Below are 22,642 nucleotides of genomic sequence, written 5' to 3'. Positions count from 1 at the left end.
ACGCATTAACCTACAATGGATAGGATGGCGTCATTTGCCGAGCGATGCCGCCTTAAAAGACGTGTCCACCCATGCACCGCGATAATAGGATGCACCGAGGTAAATCATCGGGTATTATAATAAGGATGACATGCTTCGACCCTATAAGTGGAACCAGATCGCGTGTCCTTGCCTGTCCCGGTCAGTCGATATTTATTAACAGCCCTGAGGGATCATTTAGGAATGTTGGCCCCGATTGCGCAAGCTGCCCTCTCTCCCCGAGCAGCTCCGATGCCGCTCTTGCACGCTTTAAAAGCCTCCAAAGTGCATTCTCCTGCTATCAGACTTCCGCGTGAAGTCTGAGAGAGGTACGGGCCGTTATGCTAAAGACAAAGCCCCGTATTCTCGACACTCCGCTGGGACTGCTTTTAGCCGAAACTTCTCTGATACCCAATCGCCAATGCGCCTCTGGTTAAATGGAGAGGAACCACATTGTCAATGGTAAAGTGCCTTTAAAGTGGGCGGTACGTAGGTATTCGTTACCGAGGTGCAGGGGAAGGAGTTGCATTCTGGAAAGTATGGATGTTTCTTGCAAGGACGGAACACGTGTACGCGGGAATAAAATGGAAGCTGTGACTAAATTCGCGGTTACGGATGGGTCGATTGCAAGTGGGATATAGTCAAGTTTGCCAGAGGGGAGGAAAACGCTTGTATACAGGAGGGAGGATTGTAGGAAGCTGGTCTTGGCTGTTCCGATACGCGTATTTAGAGCTCCAAGAGCCCGAGGTGCCTCGATCTCCAGGAGGCATAATTTCTGAATCGTCGTGAAGTTTGTATTTTCGAGTGAACAGTATCGTATTGTAATATACGAGCGCTGTCAGTATATGAGCACTCGGCTATTTCTCAACAATATTACCCGTGTCGTAACGTTTCTACATTCCCTAAAAAATGTCAATATCAATGCCTGAACTTAATTCTCTGATTTACGAGTTCCGCTCCTCTCCTCAATTTTTTTCGAACATCTTCGCAGGTTGATCTTCCAAGTTGCTTTGGGTTCTCGCAGAAAACCGTCTTTTTTACCAACTATACCAACGTTATAATCCAATTTTCAACATTTCATTACTTCTGCATGTATTAATATACATCCCAACATCACAAATTCTTTAATTGATACCCAACACTATACGGGATAAAGTGGATTTCGTTCATAAGCGTAAGAAATTCAATACGTTACGCGTGGTCCAGCAAGACTGATGATGTCGGCGAAGGATCTTTTATAAGGGTCGAAGAAAGTACATTAACTTCTAGGTGCGGACCTTCGACTCGGGGAAGAATATCTAAATGTTCCCGAAATGTCCCGTAGGAACTACATCTACTGCATGGTACGTCGCTAACGTTGTTAACGACAAAGTACACTGATTCGTTTAAACAACTTTGAAACAAAGCTTCGAACAAGATAAGGATCTAGGTAGGTGTCGTTGGCGTGCCTCTTAAGAACAATGTCTACTAAGGAACATTGACAATAGCAAAGCGATTCGCTTATAACATCATTTAACTCTTTAACTACAGCGGAGTCGGGCGCGAAAATGTCCCACCTGTACGGAGAGCTCGGCGGCGGAGTGCTCAAATTTTATATGAATACGATATTCATTTGTCGCTTTGAATACATGGGAATGAAGGGGACCACTATAGTAGCGTTTCGTAATTAAAGGTTTAAAGATCATAAAACACGCTTACCACTTCTTTCAAGGCAGGTCCTTCATTATCCTAAAACATCCCCGTAGAAAAATGTCTTCGACCACATCCGCGTACCTAAACTCATCAAAACCATGTGAACAATGCAAAAGAGACAAACGATCCATCAAACCCAACGAGAATTTCAAGGGTCTCCCCGCAACCCTCCCATCTGAACCGATCGAAGGCCCAGGATGCATCATCCTCCAAAGACGCGACGCATTCACGCATCGACGGTCTCCTGAATTTTCGCGTAACTCGAGATCGGCAACGTGTCATTCTCCTGTCGTCAGGTGAACCTGACACCAGCAGTTTCGCCGTTTTCCGTAAGCCGTGCGGGACGCGTACTCCGCATCGGAGTAACACGATCGGCCGCGCGAAATCCTCCGCATCGCCGCTCGGATTCGCCGCACTCGCGGTAAATAACGCATGGATGTACTCGCGAGGAAAGTGAATTCCGAAGGAATGCATCGAGGAGAAATATGTTTCCGCCCGGCCGGGTAAAGGCGTGCTTCCTGGCGTTGGAGACGTCGGGGGCCGAGAGGGAGGAAGAGGGCCGACTCTCGTGAAAATGTCTGCATCTCGTGTACGCACGTCGGATTGGAAACCCGCGTCCATGTGAGAGAGGAAAGAGACCCTCGACGTCGAGGCACCATCTAGACGCGTTCCCTTGGCTCGAGGAAGACAGGAAACGCATGATTCTAAAATTTCTCTTGCGGCGCGACGCACTCGCAATTACACGGTCTGCGTGAACTCGCATGCGCCCTCGTCGTCTCGTGGAAATATTGCTCTCATTCTCTTATCGGGTCATTTCGAGACCCTCTGCCATGGTGGTTCGTCGGAATCGCCGAAACACTACAAATTAAAATTACTGCCTCATATGAGAAAATGCGGGAGAATTTCAAGAATTACGAGCCGAACAGAGGGAGTGAGATCTTCGACGGGCCCAGAGATAACGAACGCGTTACTTTGGAATTAAGTAAAAATAGTGTTTTTACTTTTTTATCCGGTTATTTCGAGACCCGCTTTCGTGACGCTGTTGTTAGTGTCGCAGAAATACAGGTTAAAATTACTGTTTGATGTAAAAAAGTGCGGGGAAATCTGAAAAATTAGCAGAAAATTATTTTCCAGGGGTCTCGAGGCCTTCGACGAATCCAAAGATGACGATGCGAGTTGTTACTCTGGAATGTAATCATTGCCAGAAATATCTTCTCCGCGTCATTCCATAAAGAAAAAGGGTATAATTCTCGGAATGAACGAATTCGCGGATCCCTGCTCATCTGAATATTCATTGAATAATAATAACGTTCAACACAGGTGTCAAATACCTGGGAACGAAGTAGTGTGCAGGTTGTTATAATAAGTACTTTCAATATCAGCCGAGAGAATGAAACGAGTGAAAGCGTTCCGAGGAAGTGCAAGAGGGGGCCTCCTGGAAGCGACGTTGACACGGATGTACATATTCGAGGAGACGAGAAAATTTTCACGAGTCCTCTGGAATGGTCGACACGGGGTGGGGTCGATTACCTAATTAAGTGAAGTTTATGCAGGGCGTTACGACAGCGCTCCCTTGACGGCAGGAGCCAAGCGCGTTATTCTTTCCCGGCCGCTTCCAGGAGGACGGGCCGCCAAATATAGGAGTGACAAGACGCGCGCAATTTAAATCGCAAGTTATGAGAAATTCGCGAGAAGGTACGAGTGAATCGCGCAAGTGTAGAGGTACGCGTCCGAGGATTTTACTGCTGCTAAGTAAGAGAGGCCGTTTCGTTTCTTCAAGCGTGTATCTCGCGGTCTCCCGTGCTTATTTATAAATCGGGTACATGCGAGTGGCCGGGGCCCCCACCGTAATTATCCTACCGTAAATTATATATTATTTATATACATGCTTTCTAATGATATTCTTGCCTTGGGGAATTCTCGGGGCTTCTTTTCCCCCCCTAGCCCTGTCTTGGTTTTTCACCTTTTTGCTCCCCCCTGGCGTCTCGCGCCTTTCGCGGGTGTCGCGGTTCGCTCTCTATGAATAATCATCAAGGAACACGTGGAAACGTTAATTACTCTGAAAATTCGAGTCGGCGTCTTGGGGAGAGACGAGTCTCGGTGTTGCCTACGTCCTTACACTCCTCGAGCGAAATATCCAAGAAACTCGCGGATGAAGGGCATTTTTCTCGGACTTTCGAGCCTGCTTCTTGAAACCTTAGACAACTTTTTCGAATACGCGTGTCTTGGAGACAAAGAATTTCCGGACCCATATATGCGACTCTTCTCGTCCGACGAGCAAAATGCTCTTTCGGAGTTAGCCCACCTTCTATGAACGAAACGTAAAACACGCATCAGAAAAGATAATTCCCTTAAGGATATGCATATCAAAGCTGCTATGTTAATATCTCGGGGGAAAGAAATTCTTCATAAGCGTTAACCCAAGTCGAAATTTCAGTCCTGCTTTAAACCTGCTTAACATAAGGTCCTATCTCACTATATAAGTCCTGCTTTCGACCTCATATTCCATTTTATACGAATTAAATCCTACTTCGGACCAACAAGCATAGAAGAACTGGAAATATCAGTCCCTTTTAAAGTTACAAGTAAGACCTCAATTGTATAAAAGTTACCCTTCTTCATAATATCTCTAAACCATTCAAGGCCTACAATTAGACATTCTAACTATGACAAAAATTTCAACTTCTGTCTATCTTGACGTACAAAGACATTTCGAATACGTCACGAGTTTCCTAAGCTACAATAAACACTGACGTTTTGAGGCGCAGGAGCGACCATTATCATCGAATCTCATTTAATTCGTATGTCAAGAGGTTAACCGAATTTCCCAATTCATGCCAAATTTATCTATTATTTGGCCAGGTATTATGGCAGGAATCTCCGGGAGAAATTCGAGACTTGGGCGAAATAGTAATTACCATTATAGCCGACGGCCCGTTACGTCCGCACCCATCGTCGTACATAATTTCGGGTGGAAACATTAGTTATGTAACGGATTAGATCCGATATAATCGATTGGCCAGGGTATTTGGAGAGGTTTTCGTCTCGCGTTTGATTTTCGCGATCACGCATACGGGCTCCGCCGGATCGCCAAATAAAAGCCCTCGAACTCTTCCCGCATGGAATCTCTCCTTTCGCTCCAGTTATCCGCCGTTCCTCTCTCATCCTGAAAACTAACGACCTGTTCTTCCCGTACCCTCACCTAGGTGATTCACGATCCATTGTATCGCACGCTTCTACCTGGGTACGCGTTACGTGCCGTCGACGTGTGCGATTCGATATGTGGGACCAGCGCACGTACGTGCACCTATGCCGTGCACTCATCGGGCAAACTTTGTAGAAATCCTAGCCACCGTTCGCATCTGGATTTCGCCAAATTCGCCCCGCGAAATGTGGATTGTCCAGGATCCGTTCGGCCACTCTGCGAAACATTGCCTGACAAGGATAAATTCCCCAAGAAGGATACATTAAACGAAAAAATTGGCAAGACCGAACCGGAAAATCTTCGTAGAACGATGCCACTGGAACGTTTCGATATTTTTTACATTGCATTTTTCCGAGCGGTCGTAGAGCTCGTAGAGAGTTTCCACGTAATTACTTTAAAGGAGATACATACTTTTAATCAGCGGAGGTGACAATCATTTTCAAAACCGACTACGTGGAAAATTGTAATTTATATTTCATTACAATTTGTATATTATTTAAACGAGGACCCATACCTTTGATCTTTTAATTCGTTCGTCATTAATTTTTTTATGTAATCTGATGAGGAACAATCAACGAGCATGTACGTGACGTGGTTTCGTTGGACCACTGAGGTGGGATCCATCGAATCCTTCGAAAAAAATCTCAATACTCAAAAATGGCGAAGGTTAAAGATTATTCATTAAAGATTCATACAAATGACGTTAAGCTACGTATCTATGGGAGAATAACTTGAAAATTAGACCGCGGCTGCTCGGACATAAAAAATGTCGTGCGTTACGATGGACATATAGTACGACAAAGGCTACGTATGTCGCTCGTACTCCACCACAACGGGTCATAACATATTTCTACGACGGACGTTACAACGCGCGTCGGGTGGCCCTAGTCTGAGAATGATTTCTGCGAGTTTTACTTTCGAAAGTAACTCCGAGAATAACCCAATTCGCTCTCGGAGAGTTCGACTTTCCAGCCCGAGTCCACGGGAGAGCTACATAGTATTTCTCGAAACGATGCTTCAAGCGGATCGGAAAAAAATTCCAACAGCGCAAATTGCAGCTCAGGTGCCTTTAAAACCAAGAAGAAACGAAAGTAAAAGATATCGAAGTGGAAAGGACGTAGAAAGTGGATTAACCGACGATTTGAATGGGGGACTGGAAAGGCCTTCGACAGAGAATTAAAAATTGAAGATTTGCAGCGGTCCCAAAGCTGCACAAATCACGACAATCGAAGTACAATTTCTAATAGATTTAACGGAGCGAGCGATTGTAAAAATAGATACCGCGTTGCGGAAATCAATTTCCGGGCAAGATCGCGATGGTCGCCACCGTTTGACCATTGCGATAATTAGACGGCACTCTCAAGAGATGAAATAATTTCGTTCGACGAAAAGCCGCTCTGGAGAGTCAAAATCCGACTCGTCCACCCGTTAGTTTAATTTATTTACTTATCATGGATTAGAACCAACATAGCATGTTCCGGGCACGTTTTCGATGTTTTACGCTTCTTGGAGGCTTGGAATCGAAAGTAAGGAGTTTCAGGATCTAGCTCGGACAATTTAGAATACCGTAGAAACGGAATATTACAGAGTCCGATGGGAAAATGTGGTAAATACTTTCACCAACGATTGCAATAGAATGCTGGCTTGTCCTGCGGCTAACACGTGTTTCTAGAGCAAAAATTTCATTGCAACTAAACGTCACAGATGACGACGTTGGTTCGTCAAAATATAAACAGTCGTGAATTCATGGGATTTCGACAGTTGTACATCGATCTTTTAATCATTACGTTACCGAAATGACATATGGAACCCTTCAGTTCGTATAATTTTCACCGTAGACTGTAAAAGACTTCAACATAAATATAAATGCCGGTAATAGAACGCACCAGCTTATGTTACCACTTGAGTATTCAAAACGGCATTCCCACCAAAAAGGGTATAGATGAATTTTATTTTATCGTCGTCAATTAAATTTCTTAGCGCCTTTCATATCCGCAGAAAAGCCCGCTCGTCGTTCGAAGTCTAGCTCCGATGATCACCTCCTCGACTTTCAAACAAACGCCCCATTGGATAATCCTAACTGACGCGAAACGGCGTCACTCCGGCCCCTCGGCTCGGCGCATCAGCTGATCGGCATCCCAAGGCGCGACGCGTGGTTCCCGATCGGTCCCGCCTTCCAGTCGAAGCCGAGCGACTACTTGCCAAAGTACCGAGCTAAACCGACAAGCGGTCGTTTCATAATGTCCGTTTAGGTTACCGAATCCCTCCATCAGGATCCCTGCGGTCGGATTATTTAGCCCGGCCGTCGCGTCCCCGGTCGTTTCGCCGCTGGTGACCAGACACCCACGCCGGTGTCCGGCGGTGTTCGCTCGCGCGCATAAGCGTACAGAGGCGTTCTCGCCGAAGGAGCCGAAGGAACCGGAGGACACGTATACGGAGGTTCAACGACCCCGGAGAATGCCGGACCCACTGGCAGCCGCGGCCGCCTCTAAGTGCAAGGGCGACGAGGGTTGCGGCGCGAGGCGCGAGGCCAGAAGGTCGCGTCGGAGGACGGGCAAAAGATGCCAATCTCGACGGGCCCATTCAACGGCCCGAGGAAGTGTTTAATGAGACCGCCATCGAGAGCCTGACCCATATATCGCGACACCCCCAGGCTCCAAAGTTTCAGCCCTGCCGAGCGCTTCCGCGCCCCCGGCGCGGAACAACCCCCGGGTCGCTGATTGAACCGATGCGGACCGATGCGGATCGATGCCGAGGACCCTGATTGCGATCCTCAACGAGAGGAAGCCGTCAATCGGGCTAGATGCTCGCGCGGAACCGAAGGCGCCGATGACGATGACGATGGGCGAGGTCGTAAAGCGAGCGAGTCCCTCTCGGGTGTGGATTCCGTAGGGTTATTCGCTCAGGAAATCGTGTACTTTAATGATCGAAATCACGCGGAAATCAGCTGGAAATTACAAATGGGAATCACTCGAAATCGTTGGAAGTCACTGACATCACCGAAATACTGCTAGAATTTTCAAGCCGAACGTCCCTTGTTACCGAATCTCGTTGTTGTTTATCATTTGAGATCAAAGACAATCGGCTCGCAAAGGAAATCGTTTTCACTGATTTCCATGAAAAGTTTATTAATCCATAGACACGCACCGGCCGATCGTTTCGCATACCTCCCCGTACATTCATTGATGATACGATCGTACGCATCGTACGCGCTATTCACGGGCGAATACGGAGCCGACACCATCCATGCCCGGCGGATGATCAAAATTAAGGGCGAAAAAGAAAGGAATTCGGCTTTTACGTATTTCCCATTTCAGATAAACCGTCCAGGTGACAAGATACGTGTATTCGAAAACGAATGCGTGCATGCGCAGATATAAAGAAAAATTGAAATCCATCGACGAGATGACGTATCGAACCTAGGGGTTGACGGTCCACCGTTATTCCTCCAAGAATAGTATATCGACAGCAACCAGCACGTTCGGCCTCATATTTTCCGCGAGCTCGTATTTCATTAATTGGATCTGCGATTGGTAAATTAAGGAAGGAATGCAAGATGCCCAAAACACCGGGAGAAATGACGCTCTAAATAATTCAACGTTTTCGTAAGCCGCGGCGCGTCCACCTCGTCGTTCGACGTTCCTTGTTTCTTCCATTGCGTAATGGGCACGGTAACTCGGAGGCCGAGCGAGCACACTCGTCCGTTTGTATGTACGGTACGTACACCACCGCGGATGCATTTTACATGGCAGCGTCTCGCGGCAAAGAGCTGAGTGCGCGGCTGTAAATGCATAATGCTATTAAGCGTTCAGCGAAAAACGAGCCCGGGCGTCGGGCTCTTCCTCGAAGCGTCGATTCGGCGACTCATCACGGTGCTCAGTCATTGCGACGGTAATCGCTACGTGGCAGCGACTCTGTCCGGGATCAAGGCCAAAAAGAGTGGAGGATCGCAACCTACCGGCGGAGAGTGGAGGACGAATCCGCGACTGAGGGATAAAACGACCGAACGCCTACTTTGAGCCCAAAATTACAGGCGTTCAAGGGGATGAGCCCCGTGACGGCCGATGAACTTCCATGGTCAATCTTGTTAATTTGAACACATCGAACCAGTACACAAACAATCGGTGCATGGCCCCGGTGGAAGTATAACACTTCTGAGTCAAAGAGAATTATTCATTATTTTCGTTTGCACTTTCACGAAATGTCCTTACGGCACTGGCTGTTTTGGGCACAATTATTGTATTTCAGTTTAAGAGCCGGGCGCACTAATACTCGAGTTAGAATCCATAATCCAGGATTACTTAACGCACGATAACGAAATAATCTCCCGATTTTTGGCGATTACCTGACAGCTGAGTTTAATCTTCGGTTAGTACAGTGTTTTGTCGGTGCAACACGAATCCCAGTAATCCGAGATTAACCGATCACGATTGAGAAATTTTACGCTAATCGAGGTTCTTGCTAGCAGCCTTGAATGTCAGTAATTGATTGAGAGATAATTAACGGAAAGGCTCACGGAAATAGCTTTAATACTAAAATAGAATAACGAATATAAATAGTTATTAACGGTAAAAAAATGCATTTCACTGTTTGAAACGGATCTCTTCTATAGCGTACTAACTTCCACGTCCCATCATGCCATATGAAGTTCTATTTAAAAAAAAAACACGAACGGGATTGCGCGAACGCGTGCGCAAAACGGAGACATGACACGTTAAATCGCAATAGGAAACATTGAAATTTCAAACAAATAACCTTCCTTGGTCGACGTTCGCATTAAATTGCACATGTTCACCTATCTCAAAAAATATGAATAGAGTTATTGGAATGTAGGAAAAAAAATTCATGTTCAAAATCCCATCTTTACATAAATCATATCACGGCGTTTAGCAAAGGTTTGAACCCTTTCCATGAGGGTAATGATTCGCGACAGTCCTAACTCTCGTGGTTGCCCATTAAATTCCTACGCAGGAGGTTGAACTTCACCCATTGTACGTCGAGAGAGTTAGAGGTAGATCTTACATAAATGATGTATGGAGGGGATCCTGGTGGTACCGGGTGGAGCCACCCTCGTTGTACCAACCAAAATGCTTAATCGAATGTTAGGAAGGTCGGAGGTGGAAATTTCACCGAATGAAGTTGATGTTCCCCCCCTGGTGTCACTCGTGAGGGGCAGGGTACATTTAGGGATCCATTACTACGGGCACACGGACTGATGCGGCTATGAATTGTTAAAATGTTAAGCCGAGGGTGAGTGACGGGAAGAATAGAGATATCGCGGGGTGGAATCCGCTGACAGAGGGGAGACAAATCCTTGACGGAGAAACGCGAGGTGGATAAAACGACACGAGTCCACTTTGCGATAAGGGCTGCAAGGGGCGGTATACGAGCGAAGTTTCGAAAGCCCGGGGAATCGCCACCCCCGGACCGATTTTTATTTTAAATCTGAAACACCCGACTGACCATACGGCACAATATGCGACGCGTGGCGGGCGAAATAACAAACTTTTGAAGGAGGACCTGCGAGTTTGAAAAAGTAAATCAGGAAAGGCAGCGCCCTGTTGAACTTTTCAAATTTCAGTCCGACGCGATGAAGGTTGGAATTTTGTAGAGACGAAAGATCGTTCTAAAGATACGCTCCCGGTCGTCTTCGCTCATAGCTCGGGAAGCAAAGTCCTATGGCAAAAAGAGAATTCCCGTTTTCTGGATAAAAGTATCCACTCTGGGGTGGATAAGTCAACCAGTGCGATTACTTCGGCTAACCTAAACAAACGTCCGTGTTCTTTTCCCACCAGGGGACACATCCCGGGATGAAACCCAGAATATCGAAAGGAAATATTGACTCTGACAATATTTGTTTATTATCCACGAAATCGAAGGAAAGATTGTTCCGGGAAGAAGTGAAACGTATCGCCCTCGTGGCTTAACGAGGCGATCAATTGAATTTGCTCATATTGCATTCAGACTCCTGTCACTTTTGTCGACGGAAACCCCGTATCGAATATATCATATTTTTACTGCTCCATTTCCGTTATCAGATTTCAATTTCTACGTATAAGGAAATAAGAAAGCTCTTACAGTTGAGACTCCGGCGGAAAACAGGATTAATAAACAAATAAAGTGTATATGATTCTAAATCACGCGTTAAACTGCCAACTCGTTTTATGTAAATCACCCAACGGTGGTCTAATACGAAAGCGAATATAACATCGTGGAATTCGACCTTTCCGTCGAGCAACTTTGAAAGAAAAATCACGAGGTCCCCTATTGTCAACCTACGTCGGAAAGCAGTTAATATGTACAGGATGCAAATATTCAATTCCACTGAAGAATGTGGTTATTGGATTCTCTTCCCCATCAAATTAAATTCCCCTGCAGTTTAAGTTCTTCCGTTCAATCGGGATTCCTTCCTGAATCGATTGAGCGAGATTTATAGAAACGTTTACAAGATTCCTGTCCAGGGCCAGGGGTTGAAAAAAAGAAAAAGAAAGAAGGAATGAAAGTGTGTTTATAATGCCGCATACGTCGCGATCATTCCTAAAAAAGTTACAAAAAATTGAATACAAAAATAATTAACTAGGATTCGATTAGGAGTCGTTGTATCTCGTCCATTGTATTGATTTAATTTCTCCAAAGCAATAACGACCCGTTAACAATTCAATAACCTATTAAACGTACGATACAGGAGCCATTTTTCCCACTCGGGCGCTCTGTAAAATGCCGTCTGCTGGTATCGTTAAAAAACCGGACGTGTTTCCGTGTATGCAAATGCATGTATAAAAATTGGTAAAATCCATTGCCAGCAATTCGGCACGCGATCACGAAGTGCACCCCTCCCTGAGGCAATAATCCGCTATTTCTCCCAGCTGGCTGTTTCTGCGAGCTGGCTGCAACCGCGGAAGCGACTCTTCGTGCATGCATCTATTGTCCGATTCGGATTTACAGTTATTTGTGCAGTTAAATACGTTAAAATGAACCTTGGCCCCGCGGTTCAGGGACGAACTTGGGAACTGACCGAGAGACCGTTGTGCCTTTATTGCTCGTAACCTGGAAGTGATAAAGTACTTTTCGTATATCGAAGGGAAAGTTCGCTATACGAGCGGTGCGTGTTCCAACGGAACGACCGGACACTGATACGGTTTGCTGTCGTTCCGCATGCAGTTTCCGCTGATGGATACGACAGGGACATCGTCTATCGGTAGATCAACCTGCTCTCTATTTTCTACGAAAATATGCTCCTGGAGAATCGACTTATCTTTCAATTACCTTCCTCCAACGCTTTGCCTGACACTCGGGAAACAATTTTTTACCTACTAAATTTCTTTATCGAAAAGCCCAACTTAGATCTACGGAACAGCGTGCTCTGTAGGGTTACAAATTGAATTTAAGTACGTAAATGAATCACTGATCTGATTTTTTCTTTTTATTATTACACAGCCCGAAACATAGATTTTTCCAAGTGCGTGGCTTACGTTCCGTAACAATAACGACTCCATGAAGATATACATTTTATTGCACCGTTCAGTAATAGCTCCGAATCTAATTGTAAGTTCACTGCGGCCTCCGTTATCATATTATAATTACAATTTTATTCAGAATGCATAAAAAATTAAGCCTTCGGAATCTTTCCTACTTGCCACGCAAAGAAAAGTTTTGTTCAATTATTCAATTTTTTTGTCGACTCAACCATAGGATATGGTTATTAACTGAACAACCAAATACTCGATTGTCGTGAAAAAAATTCGTTGGTTAATAACTTCTGATTGGTAACATCAAATACTCCAGTAGATCGTACCAAATATTAAAGTAATTTGCAACATTCAATCAAAATATTTGGTTTGTAGGTAATATTTATTTAAATTAACAAACCGGTTATGTGGAAATTTTAATTGATTGAAGCAAACGAGTTCGGTTAAGTCGACTGAAATCCGCTTCACCAAGTGAAACATTTTCTGAAGTGAATCGAATTCAGTCAAACAATTTTGTTCGATGAACAACTTTTCTCTGCGGGTGTATTTGGCGAGCACAACAATCGTCTCTATACTGGCACGGTTGAAAGCAAAACTTTTTATAACAGGTTTAAAAACAAGAAAGAGCACTTTAACATTGCATTCTTGAAGGGGGTCGGCATTCCCAATTCGAGTACCGCAAATGTCGTATGACGAATTTCGTCCTCGTGCCAGCGGCTACCTCGTACTTCCGGCAATATGTCGGCACAATGGTTGTCACTTTACCGTCCGTCGTAACACTCGTGCTGCTTCCTTGGGCGCATTGTTGTGCAAAATAAATAGGAAGCGCCTTTGCTCTGGGAGCATCAGCGGCCTCGGGAGCAGCCAAGTGTAATATTCGCCTCATTACATTTACCTAACTCCCCGGGGCTATTACGTAAAAGCAGCTTAAAAATCTGATCCCCGTGAGCGTTTCTCGGGTGCGTGCACGCGCATTAAGAATAGGCGAACAAATCGGCCATTAATTATACATGAGAGCAGCGAGGAGCAGCTTCCGAAGATCGGTAGGTTGACATTGCTAAAAGTGCTTTTGAGCTTCCAGATAATATGAATAATTTCACGACTAATTTGCGTTGCCATTATCTTTCGTGCTATTTTCTGCTCTGTAGGTATCAGGCTGTAAAACATTGAAATGCAGGCGAGAAGGAGCTGAGTGAAGTGGCGTTTTAAATTTATGACTGTAAATATCTCTAAGTCGTACGATTAAGGGGACTCATACCTATTGAATATTGAAAATACCCATTCTTCCGATAGGTACAGAAAACAATGATATGCAAAATTCAAGTATAGATTAAGCCTGTTTTTAACCATAGTTTTAGGTATATGTTGACTTAATTATATATTATTGTACGTGAAGAGCTGTTTTGAAACATTAAAGCCGTTTCCCAGAAAATACCATAGTACATACTTTCTCGTGAGATATCATACATTAAAGATTTTGGTCCCTTTGGCACGGTTCATATTTTGGACACATGTTGACAGAACATGCGGCTTCTGTGAATTAGTTGTTAGCACAAGTGGTTAAACTGTATTTAATTGTTGCGTTTCATTTTTCTTTTCCTATACCTATCTAAGAAATAGGTATTGTTAACACCGTGAAGTGATAGCAGCCCCCTTAAGCCAGTATTCAAAGAAGAAACACTTAAAAAAAATACGTCGTCGAGAAAAGAGCACTGCCATGCGAACGTCCGACATACTCGAATATGACTACTAAAGTGTACATAAATCTAAGATTAAAATTCGAAATTGAAAAATTCGGATAAGGAATTCCCTTGAAATTTTTTTCCTTTATGATTTAAATATTGCCTCCTCCTTGGTGGGCGATCTGACAGTTTAATACGCCTATCAGTCACGAATATTTCCAGCTTTTGATAAAGAACGTAGACGGGGCTGCTTCGTCGCGGTCCGAAGGGGTCTTCGCGTTTACTCCCGCACGTGCTCACGTAAAATGCGGCCCCGTAATCTGCCTACCGTCCATTTAATGGAAACCCGTCAGCACTAGGAATGCCGCCAGATATTATTTCATACTCTCGTTAAATTCCATCCAGTAACGGAGCCAGCCACGGCATTTGCCGCGCGTTTGCTAATAATCGATATCAACCCGTACAACAATCCGATGGCATTGACTTAAGCGGCAAATGTCGATGTCTTCCGACGATGAGAAACTGACATAATGAGATATCTCGAAAATGAGATCACGATCCCCAAATGTGTATCCACTTGCACGGTGAAAAAGTTCACTCTGCGTAAGCAACTTTGTGATTCAATGGGGGATCTACTTGCTTGCAACCGGACGATAAAGATTCACCGTCACTTGTTATGGAAAAATAACACAGAAGTAAGAGGACTTCTGGGAAGTCACCTCGTGAGCTGCAAATGTTAATGCACGAAGGAAAAACTTGCGTCTTCGTGAGCAGGGAATTTCATGGCACCGTACCGATCTACTTGCTCGCAACCGGCTATTGAAAATTCAGGGTAATTTGTTATCGGAGAATAACGCGGACATAAGGGGACTTGTCGAAAGTGTACTCGCATCCGCTAACTATACTTCTCTCATACCTATGTATAACTGTCCGATGCCGTGTTTAGCATTAATCCCTTCGGGAATGTCGCTGGTCCGTCGATTCTTCGAGTCCATAGAATTCACTTAGATCGAATTTGAATGTAAAATCAAGAAATCACCGTGGCTATGTCCCCCGCAAAACCGGAAAATAAACAGACTGAAAGTATGGCGCGAGCACGCCAGGCCATTATCCTGGATGGAATCTTATTGATTCATATTATGCAGCCAGGCGTTCCGGAATAATCCGTCTTGTTCTGGAAGACCCCCGGCTATTGACGCCATTGCAGGCTCCGTGAGCGCAACTGATGCCGGGGAAGACAATTTCTACGGTTTCTCCCTCGGCCCTTTTTATCGATGGAAGACGCGCACCGATCGATAATCGATCGAGCTAATTTTATTTGGGAACGCTGCCGCGATAAATATTAATAACCCACGGTATACATTTAATATTCTTAAGGTAATTTTATAGATTAGCCATATAAGCGGTATCAATATTTTAAGGTGAAATGAAACACCTCGAGTAAGTTGATCGACGTCGGTAAAAAAGGTTTTTCTAAGCACCTACGTTGCCGACTTTCGTTTCTATATTGACAATTGTATCGAATTATATTGGGTATTGTACTAAATGGCATACTCCGCCAATCGTTTATGTATAATGATTATGAAGGAATCGAAGTAATCCACAAATCCCCTGGATTCATGATTTCTGAGGCCCTAATTGACAAAGGTCCTAATTGGTAAAGAAGCGCATAAGACACTTTTTTTTCTCATTATCCCGTTCAAATGCGAGTTCAGACAGGGCGATCCAATACCCTTGAAAAAAAGTGTCTTATTCGAGTCGACTGATTTGAGGGAGGGTTTCACTTCACCTTAAGATTTCATATACCTAGTTGAATGGTAGAATTTTGAAATTGTACTCACTCTGAGAATCTGGAGCTGGGAGCGCACGAATTCTACTCGGCTGGCAATATCGGTACACGCCACGGGAAACGAACCCATGTACTGAAAAGAAAAATAAAACCAATCGGTATAAATGACGTATAATGCGTTATACACGTTGTAAGAATATTCTACAGGTGCAGAGATAGCTAAGTAAGATCGTAGGTCCGGCAACCAATTTAAAAACGTTATGTCCGTAATTCCGAGATACGTTAACAACGGTGTAATATGGTTAGCGGGCAATTTTTAATTTCGAATTGCACCGCCTCTGTCCGATGATTACTTGCCAACTTTGAACTCCGAGATTGCCCATCTTTATTCCCTGCAAAGTTATCCAAGTATAACAAGGAACTACGTTACGAGTTGATCCCGAGATTACATTGCAATATAAGTTTCTAATCGAGGAAAGGATTACGACAAATGGAATTGAATGCTGTATATAGGTAGGCTTCATTAGTCCCCAAGCAGAAGGAGGGAATTGCAGAGAACGAATTATTTCAGCACAAGTTCTAGCCCGAATAATCTTGAACAAAGAAAATTGAAAGGAATGCATTTTCATAAACGACCATACCTATATGTCCGATATTTTAATCATCATTTAATAATTCGTCAAAAATTACCATTTATGAAATTTTACTCGATAGTAATTAAATTATTTCGAGCATTACTCGGGGCTCATACCCCGAGTGATCTCTTGAAACAAACCGAAGAGGGCACCATTGTTACATGAAGGATCCCTGAATTCCTCTTATCGACCGACCTACAAACCTAAGATAAGCGATTGACTCTTCGATTGAATCACGTCCCACATTCCCCCATTGTCGAGAATCACCCGAATACAGTAGTTCCCTTTTCCTGACCACCCGGATCCCGTAAATCACTCTTCTGTATTAACGTTATAAGCAGCATCTCTCGGAAACGTACTCTTATTGCTGCAATCTATTAACAGCCTCGTAAAGACTTTTACTGCGGAGGGACCCTATCGCTTTACAAGTACTTTCCCTTATTATGAACAGCAAAAGAACTGTCTTCTTAACCCGGTAATCCGAAGGCTTTAAAACATCTGAAATATATGAACCTTTTTATTAACACTCTCGGCGTATACTTTTCTGCTAATTATTGATGACTTAACACAGATCATTGTAATTTTTATAAATAACTTTTAAGTGAAAATTCTTGTAACCTTGTAACACCTGTAGGTTCGCATGCCAAAAGGTTCCCGATTCAGAAAGTGGAACACTTTTCTTTGTTTTTTATCAGTTGATTAATATTTACATTTATCTCCGCCCGTTAGTATTAACACAATTTGCGTAAATGTTTTCGATAATTATTTCGTAGCTAATAATTATCATTTAATGTGACATAAAAGTAATACGACTAAGAGATAAAAACAACTATGCCGAAAACAATCAGTACCGAATATGCAAGGGCATTTTGTGAAAAAAAAAGTAATAATATCTAATAATTCTCTTTAACTTAAAAGTTTCTCTTTCAACGCGTGGAGCCTACGCAGAGACTTTTAAATGTAAAAGTAGTTTATATAAATATTCCGCCTGCATCGCATTTTTAGCTACCCTGGATGTTAGCTGAAGAAAGGATAGGGAAAACTTGTGAATTCTTTCTATTGAATGACATATCTATAGGAAGCAACGTCAAGTCGAGCAAAGCCTTCCGAGGGAAAAAAGGAAATGAAATTCTTGTCATAGGCTAGCAGGGTCCTCTTTATTGTTCTTCAGGCGAATGCCGTTCCGCAGCCTCCGCCTTTGCGGAATGAAACCCTCAGGGTCTTCGGGCGCCATTATGTCACTGGAAAAGGAGATGTGTCTCACTTCATAGGACATAGTCAGATGAGTATGTTCTATTCCCCCTTTACATCCTCCCCTTCGAGCTGTACGAGTCCAAGTATGATTTCATTTGGTGCTATGCGGATAAATAACAATTTCTCTCGGTTGATTCTCGACCGAGTGGAAAAAAAAAAAGAAGCGTCAGGGGTTGATGTTTGTCCACAAGAGAGAAAGCCCCTTAGGGTATTCGCCATTATGGGCAGAAAAAGAAGAGATATCAAAATTCTAGGGTCGTAATGACTGAGTATTCTCTTTTCACGGTCCTCCGTTTTAGGAATGAAACCCTCGGAGTTTTTGTATGCGTTAAGGCGACTGGTAGGATCATTTTATGATCGTCTGCAGGCCCAGTGCAAATTCTTTCTCAACGTTCACACAAGAAACAAACTTTTAATAAAACTAAAACCTTTGTGGAAATTAATTTTTTGTCGATTTAAAAAAGATATAACGTGCGTGGCAACGGACCTTCAACGGGAATGCTAATGACCAAACATAGGATCCAGGTAAATGAACTACTTTTCCTAGCCAAAAAGGAACGTCTCGTTTAGGAATTTCAATGTTTTCAGCACACATAAAACGCTTGAAGAAGCACGCTCCGTAATGCAAGGGACGTTGAATTTTTAAGGATGGGAAAGAGGGCCGAATAATTCAGGACGTGACTCCGTCCACCAGGAGTCATTGACATTTCATCCTACTATACCGGTTCATGGTACCTACTACTCCTCAAGTTTCTTTTACAAGATATTGCCTATCTTTTTGGCTAATTTTCACGTATTCCGTTATTGCTTTAAATTCCGTTGGCCCCAGATTTGTCAGATTCGTAAAATTCCTTAATCGATATCATCCGAGGAAATATTTCCTATTGTTTACTCCCGGGAATGAGGAAAATTTAATCACACATACTTCGATATATCATACACCATCGTATCGATTGCGGATACTTCATATGTGGTAGAGAAGTGAAACACCGTTCGGAGGTTTCACGTTCGTGTTTTACTTTCACCTGCCGGTATAACTTAAAGAATAAGTACGAATTAAACCGTTCGGAACGCGCACAGAGGAGTTGGAATGTGCATTGCCGTACGGGGTCAATTATACATGTGTAAGTATTAAGAACCGAGATATGAAAGTAAGAATTATTATCCGCAGGTGCGAAAGAATGTAGATGTAATCGGAATCATGGAATTTCGTCAATTTACATCTATAGTTTCACCACACATGGATAAACGAAAGACTTTTTAAAATGGCCCCACCAATAAGTTTTATTATTTATCTTTAATTTCGTTCATCCTGTCAATGTTTATTTGAATCGTTAAACGTTATTAGAGCAAGGATTGTGGGACTCTTTCTTAGAAATGTTTGACAAATAACAGAAACAATGAAATATAGATTTAAACTAAGTTAAACAGAATTATTAATTATTTCTAAGTATTCTTTCATGAAGTGCGCTTACGCAGTCGACATCAGCTACTTTCTTCGGTACTGGGTATTGCCCTGTAAATGTCAATAATTAACTGAGAGAATGACGCATCAACACTTACGGAATCTTTTAAGCAAATATTAACACACAAAGATGAATATAAATAGCAATTAACTCTATAAAAAAAGCGTTTCGCATTTAGAAACGAGCTTCGTTCATGACACATAAATGTACACGTACCACCATGCCAAGAGTATCATTTCAACAATTAAAAGTCGAAGAATATCGAGCAAGACATAGAAAGGATCGACCAAGTGCATCTATTATTTTCGAGCTACGTCAAATGGGTTTAAACAGCGGTACAAAGCATATACACAATTCCCGGTACACAAAGTGTACCCACAGTTCAATAAAATGAAATACCCACATTCCCCCAACCTTGACCGTCCGCATCGTAAACCAAATCACTTTCTTTTCCAGGACAAGCGAATTCGATTCTTGTCAACAACTCGCCCACTCGTCCCGCCAAGTCGGAATCGATTCCGTGATATTTCATCGTTTCTTGGAGCCGTTCCAGCAGAACGAGAATTTCTTGATTTTGATTTAGCCCAACACGCTGGTCGAGTCTTTCCACCTATACGCTCCATCCCTCCATACACGCATCAGCTCTTTCCCGGATTATTTTCCAAACCAACCAAAAAGATGTCCGTCCATTCACCATCATCTCCACGATATACCCAAGCTAAAATGTATTTTTGTTCGAATCACCGAGACTTCACGCCATTCATATCCTAACGAATGGCTCCCTAACGGATGGTATCCTAACAAATGGTACCCCAACTAATGCCGCCCCACGACCTCCAGCTAATTTTTCAAAAACAAAAAGCGAATTTATTCGAATTCCTTCTGTGACTTCCCGCGCGTAATTCCAATGCGACTTCTATTGGCGTTGCGAAATAACAGCCATGGCATTACCGCATTGCTAAAGGCACCTTTCCCTGGAGAAAAACGGCACCGTTCGCCGCGTAATTAGGTAGCAGCGCGCGAGTACGCGGCTTTAAATCGCACGTACCCATCCGACTTAGGCGGCTAGGCCAAAGTCGCTTGAAAATTAACAGATGATGGAGCCATCCGTTAACCGTTAAGTAGGAAATATAACCAACCTGAACTCCGTGGAACATTTCCAGCGTAGCCTCTGGCATTTTGTCACGACCTCCCCGGTCTCGCCTCGACGCCGTCTGGCGTTGACAATGCGATTTTCGCGATTCGATTAGGCGAGCACGCGACACTCGTCTATCCGCCTCAAACACACGGGTTCACATTTTGCCGATGCTCCGAACACTTGCTAATGAACGCCACCGAGTTAACGATATCTCGCCGAGCGAGGCGTCACGACCACTTCTTCGAGGATTCCTTTTCGAGAGTTGACACTTTGATAAGAGATGCGACGATTCGGCCCCAAGGGGACACGTGGCCAGACAAGAAATCCCGAGAATCACTTCGAGCCCTCTCGATCGTCCCTCTTGCATCCAGTTCGCGATAGCGTGCTCTTCTTTTTCAAGTGCAGAACCTTCTTCTTCTTCTTCTTCTTCTTTTTTTTTCGGGAATTTCGGAAATGGGTCCTTATCTGCGTTACTTCAATTCTATAGGATGGAGCGTACGGGGGATCGAACGATCTCCACGAATAAATCCGCGATGTCAAAGGTCACGCGCGTTGCCCCGCATTTGTCAATCCTGTCTCGCCTCTGGTATTGAAACGAGCGTCCGCCTATCGCGGCGATCTGGTTCTTCGATTTTACAATCAGATATGTGCATAACGCTGGGCGCTCTTAAATCTTGCGCGGGTCGACTCATAAAAGTCAGGCGCGCGGTATAAAAAATGGCCCGCGATAAGGATCTCCCTCCCGGGTTGACATATATTCATTGCAAATGTCACTGAGCGGGCACGTTTCAATCGCGGGCGTGACGGTAGACCGCGGCGCGTTCGCCGTGATCCCAGGTGACGCGGGCCAATTCGACGTCGTTATCCTCCGTTATCACGGTCGTCGCTCGAGCGACGTCATTGTCGAGGCTGTACTTTCATCCGAAAGACGTGCACAATGGTCAATATCCGTCGTGCCAGGCGATCGGTCCCACCGTCATCGAAGATCGATCACGCCGATGACACCTCCTCGTGCACGGCCATTACTGCCGATGGGACGGACCAATAAATTGCTCGCATCAAGCCACTCAATTTCCATCATCTAGGGACACTTATCTCCGAACACGATCCTTAATAAAGTTAATATCGAACCCCGGAATATGCAGTGGCCAGCTGTAATGCGGCAGGATGAGACCGCACGTCAGGAAGGATCGATCGTATCGATTTTTCTCTACCATGTGAGATCGGATAGATCTATGGCTCCGAAATCATTCAAGAATCGTCACCTGCGATGCCATTGTTACCTCCACCGTTAATGGTTAACGTCACCAATGACGTTACTTGAAATTGAAACGAGGCTCGGCAGAGGTTTGTCGACCCTCGACTGGTCCGTTTTCTTCGTCCATGTCTGATGTTAAGGACTCGATGATTTTTGTTGCCCAAGGATACGGTATTATTCGAAGCGCGAGCAGGGGTCAAGTTATACGAGGCCTTACATCACCTCGCCCTTAGCCGCAGTGGTCATTTATTGCAAGTCCTGCTGACGTAAATCGATTCGACGTCACATTCATATCTCACTATTGTCATCGCCGAAGGTTTGCTCCACCAGGAGGGTACCAAGGGTATTTTGAAACTGCTCGCGACCTTCTTCGCTGACACGGCGAGCCAAGTTTGCCTCAAAGTGTTGACGACACGTACGACGCCGTCATACCCCATCCATCCTAGTCACGATGAAGTAACATCGGCCACGTTCTCCATTAACGTAATTAGTGGTTCTGGCCGGTTACTCCCATCTCGCGATTAATACGGACAATTAGCTGCTACTTGAAAAATTAAAGGAGCAGGTTCCCCCAACTTCTAACGACACCCGTGGCAGTGCTGGCGCGCTGGGTCGTTTTAAAATGACGATCTGCTCTACCGGGAAATTGATGGAATGGATGACAGGAGCACGTTTCATTTACATACCATGGTTGGATCATTGACGGCTCGTGATTACTCGGAAAACAACAGGTGTCGTATTCCAGGTCTTCCCACGAGCTTATTCGGTATGCATGGCATGTAGCAAATGTCGCGTCCAGGAGTCATCGATGCCTGAGACCTGTCGATAACGACGATAACACTGCCCACGGTCAATCCGAGTTATTTGACTTCCACGAGCGACTTATTTGTCAACGAGGAACATATTAATCACGCTTTAGCGAAGTTGGCGGTCCGTTAGCGCTCTTACACTGGCTCGGACATATATCTCGCAGTGAACGTGTGCAATAGTGCTAGATCAGGTTCCCCTGACAATAAAAATGATAAGAGTCAAGTCG

General features: G+C 44.2%; 1 protein-coding gene across 4 annotated transcripts in view; it reads right to left on the bottom strand.

Moving 5' to 3' along the window:
* LOC105697685 (tensin-4) overlaps positions 1-22,642 on the bottom strand; it is a 216,243-nt gene that overhangs the window by 183,926 nt on the left and 9,675 nt on the right. For 3 of the 4 annotated variants that reach the window (XM_012421248.1, XM_012421249.1, XM_012421252.1), the window contains one exon: positions 15,908-15,988. In XM_012421248.1, coding sequence (XP_012276671.1) covers positions 15,908-15,988 — 81 coding nt within the window. Of the gene's footprint in view, positions 1-15,907; positions 15,989-20,349; positions 20,460-22,642 lie in introns of those variants that run through there. The other variant, XM_012421250.1, reaches the window with a different exon arrangement.

This window comes from Orussus abietinus, unplaced genomic scaffold, assembly GCF_000612105.2.
Source record: "Orussus abietinus isolate OABI.00-Male unplaced genomic scaffold, Oabi_2.0 scaffold21, whole genome shotgun sequence".
In the NCBI taxonomy this organism is placed as follows: domain Eukaryota; kingdom Metazoa; phylum Arthropoda; class Insecta; order Hymenoptera; family Orussidae; genus Orussus; species Orussus abietinus.
This window is presented reverse-complemented; position numbering and strand designations above follow the sequence as displayed.